Source organism: Orycteropus afer, unplaced genomic scaffold (assembly GCF_000298275.1).
Source record: "Orycteropus afer afer isolate SDZICR_OR568_19922 unplaced genomic scaffold, OryAfe1.0 scaffold00042, whole genome shotgun sequence".
Taxonomy (NCBI): domain Eukaryota; kingdom Metazoa; phylum Chordata; class Mammalia; order Tubulidentata; family Orycteropodidae; genus Orycteropus; species Orycteropus afer.
The window spans coordinates 10,225,500-10,228,893 of record NW_006921629.1 but is presented as its reverse complement, the minus strand read 5'-3'; the positions used below and the strand labels follow the sequence as shown (position 1 = coordinate 10,228,893).

At 58.4% G+C, this 3,394-nt stretch overlaps 1 protein-coding gene across 1 annotated transcript in view; it reads left to right on the top strand.

Moving 5' to 3' along the window:
* Nucleotides 1-545: 545 nt before the first annotated feature.
* The window catches only part of MYO1C (myosin IC), a 21,639-nt gene continuing 18,790 nt past the window's right edge, over nucleotides 546-3,394 (top strand). The window contains exon 1 of the mRNA XM_007937438.2: nucleotides 546-644. Coding sequence (XP_007935629.1) covers nucleotides 570-644 — 75 coding nt within the window. The 5' untranslated portion in view covers nucleotides 546-569. The remainder of the gene's footprint in view (nucleotides 645-3,394) is intronic.

The following is a 3,394-nucleotide window of genomic DNA, read 5'->3' as shown; positions in this document are numbered from 1 at the left end:
GACCCTCCTCTACCCAGCATGGCTAGCCCTGCGCAGCCCTGGCCCCCCATGCTCCAGAGGCTCACCTGCCACTACGGGAAGCAGGCAAGTTGGGGGGCGGGACAACCAGAGGGGCAATGCCTATTCGTGGGCCCTCTTGGTTTAGGGAAGGATGTGCTCTCCGGGAGCAGCCAGTGCTTTCCAGCTGACACCAGGGAGTGGGCAGCAGCAGAGTACCAGCCATGCGGGTGCTGAGGAAAAGGGCCTCCTACCCTTTGACCGGGTGGCTGCAACAGCTCCTCTGGTTACCTGGGACAACAGGCATTTCCTCCATCCCTCAGCCCCTCCTCTTCCTGCCCCAAGCCTGTGGGCCAACTGGCCTCCCAATCAGACCTGGGCCACTCCAGCTGTGTCCTGAGGAGCTGGACCAGCCACATCCCCTGGGGCTGGAGTTGAAGCTGAACCAAGTGGCCATCCAGGCGTGAGACCATCGATTCCTGGCTCCAGGAGCAGTTAGACCCAGTAGGCGGGCGGGCAGGCTTGCACTCGGAGGCTCCAGTGCTCAGCAAGCTGGCTCTCCACAGGCCAGGATGGCGCTGCAAGTGGAGCTGATACCCACTGGGGAGATCATCCGCGTGGTTCATCCCTACAGGCCCTGCAAACTCGTAAGCGGGGGTGCTCCAGGCTGGGAGGACGGATCGTGGGGTTCCCCAGAGCTCTGCAACCCCATCTCAAGCAAACCTCTCCCAAAAGAGGTGGAAAGCAGGGAGGGATTCTGCTCCTTGGTGGGGCTGGAACTGGCTGGAAAATGGCATAAGTGGAAGAAAAGGCTAAGAATTTAAGGGCCACAAGGAGCAGGGCTTTTCAAAGCGGAGAACTGTGTTTGAATCCCTTCTCCTCCAACTCCCTGAACCTCAGTGGCAGGGCTATGAAATGGGCATAACAGCACAAATGTGACAGAGTTACTTGCGGTAGAAAGACTAAGCTCCGGAAGCATAGTACAGACTCAGTTAATGCCTTCCCTTTTCCTTCTGGCGCCCGGGAACTGAGGCCTGCCTGTCTCAGAGATGTGGTGCGGGCGTGAGTGCCACAGCAGAGAAGAGGTTAGAAATAAGAGAACCGCTCTGGCCAAGTAGCGGAAAGGTCTGGTTAGCTCTGTGGACCTAAGGAGGGGGACCTAAGATGAGTGGGTCGAGTCGCCCGCCGTAAAGTGAGTGAGTGAGTGCATGAATGTGACGCGCCTCGCCCTGGGAGCTGGTTGTGGGGTGTGCGGCACTAGTCAGACGCGGGCCAGGACCAGGCCGGTCGGGGCGGGGCCGGAGGGTGCGCGCGCGCGCGCGCCGGGGCCTGAGTCCTGCCCGGGATGACGACAGGCGGCAGCCCGGCCCCCAGCGGGCCCTGGGCGGGGAGAGCGTGCCGGGGCCGCCGATTCCCGAGCCAGCCACGCCGCCCAGCCAGGCCCTCGCTCGCGCGCCGGAACAGCCGAGCTGGTGAGTACGCGGGGCGCGGGCACTGGGCGGGCATCTGCCGCGTGGCCCCGGGAGGCCTCCGCTGACTGGCGAGATAGGGGAAAGGGCAGGAGGCCGGGCGCCGAGTCGGGCCAGCGTTGCCGAGCGGGAGGCGGGAGTCACGGACCAGAGGATGGCTAGGGACGGAGAGTCAGCTTGGCCTGGTCCGAGCCGGCTCCCAGGAGCCGTGCCACCTATTTCTGGTGGAGACTTAGTTTACTTATCTGTAACATGGGGGCAGGGGAAAGCATTCTGGGGCGCTGGACCCAGGTATCCTGCACGCCCTCCGGACTCCCCCTGCCTTCCCCTCTGTTCTGCTCAGTCTTTGGGTTCCGGAGAAGCTGCTCAAGCCCCACCCCTTTCCGTTCTCCGCCCCTGGGGCCCAGCCGCGCGAGTGCCCAATGCGCGCCTCAGCTAGGGAGAGTAAGGAGGGTGAGGGGCTTGGAGATGAATGAGAGAATGAATGACTGGCTCTTAGCTTTGTTCAACTCCTGGCGTATTCCAGCCTCCTGCTCACACGCCCGGGCTCTGTGATTCATTCATTCATTCATTTCGGCGTCTCCTAGGCGGTTATTGGCCTGTGTGCCTAGCAGGGTGTACGCCCCGGACTGGAGCAGTCTCTTGGGAGAGACTGACAGGGAACAGGCGATGACAGTGCGATGCGCTGAGGTGGGGCTTATGTGTGGGGGAGTCAGGAAGGGGTTCTGGAGGAGGTGATACCTGACCTGAGTCTCCAAGGATGACTAAGAGTCAGTCAGGTGGGGAAGGGGGTGGGGGAGGCGCTAGGCCAAGGAAGCTGTAGGTGCAAAGGCACAGAAACTTAGAGAGCCACGTGTGGCCGCTGGCTGGGCCCAAGCAGCTCCCCCTGTCTGCGTGTGGTGTGCCAGGGGAGCCAGGAAGGGAAGGAATTGGAGAGGGCCACGAAATCAGTCACACTGGATGGAAGACATGGGAACACAGGAGTCTAACAAGAAACAATGGGCTTGAAGCCCTTAGCTAGGTCATGACACATGGAGGGCACACTATAAACCTCCAATCTATTAGCATTAGGTGTTAATTGATCAGATTTGCATTTTTAAATATCACAAGTTACTGTGGGAAAATGGATTGGAAGGAGAAAGGGAGATTGGAAGGCAGCTGGGAGGCCAATTAGGAGCCTCTTGTGGTCCAAGAGAGGAGCAGTGATGGAGTGGAGGGGTCAGGTTGTAGCAGGTGGTCAGTGCTTGGTGTGAGGAGCAGAGGGAAGAGGGCAGGCCTTTTGATGTCAGGGCCAATTTGATGCAGCTGGAGATGCTCCCCGACATTCTGACATAAAGAACATCAAGGTGGCCTGTCTAATTTTGCTGCTCCCACAAGTCAGTGGTGACTGGCAGGCCAAAGGCCTGTGGTTCTGGTTCTGGAACTAAAGTGCACATCTCTCGATTGTGGCCAATCAAGGCAGAGCCTCCTAAGCCCCTGTCTTCTCTTGGGGCAGCCTAGGCCCAGCCCTAAGACCTGTTTGATAAATATAAAATGAGCCTGTACTGCACTGCTGGAGTGAATCTGGGGCTGTCTTTCCTCTGCCCCAAAAGAGCTCTAGTGTCGTAGTGGTTAAAGCCAACAAAAGGTTGGCGGTTCAAGCCACAACTGCTCCGTGGGAGAAAGAGGAGCCATTCATCCTCCATATAGATTTACAACCTTGGAAACCCTATGGGGCAGTTATACTCTGTTCTATAGAGTTGCTATGAATTGGAATCAACTTAATGGCAGTGAATTTGGTTTGGTTTGCTCTCCCAAGAGACTGAGTCTGCCTCAGTGGAAGTCAGCTTATAGCAGCAGCCTAGGAAGGAGCTCTGGTAGCATAGTGGCTAAAGCACTTGAATGCTAACCAGAAGGCTGGCGGTTCAAACCCACCAGCCACTCCTCGG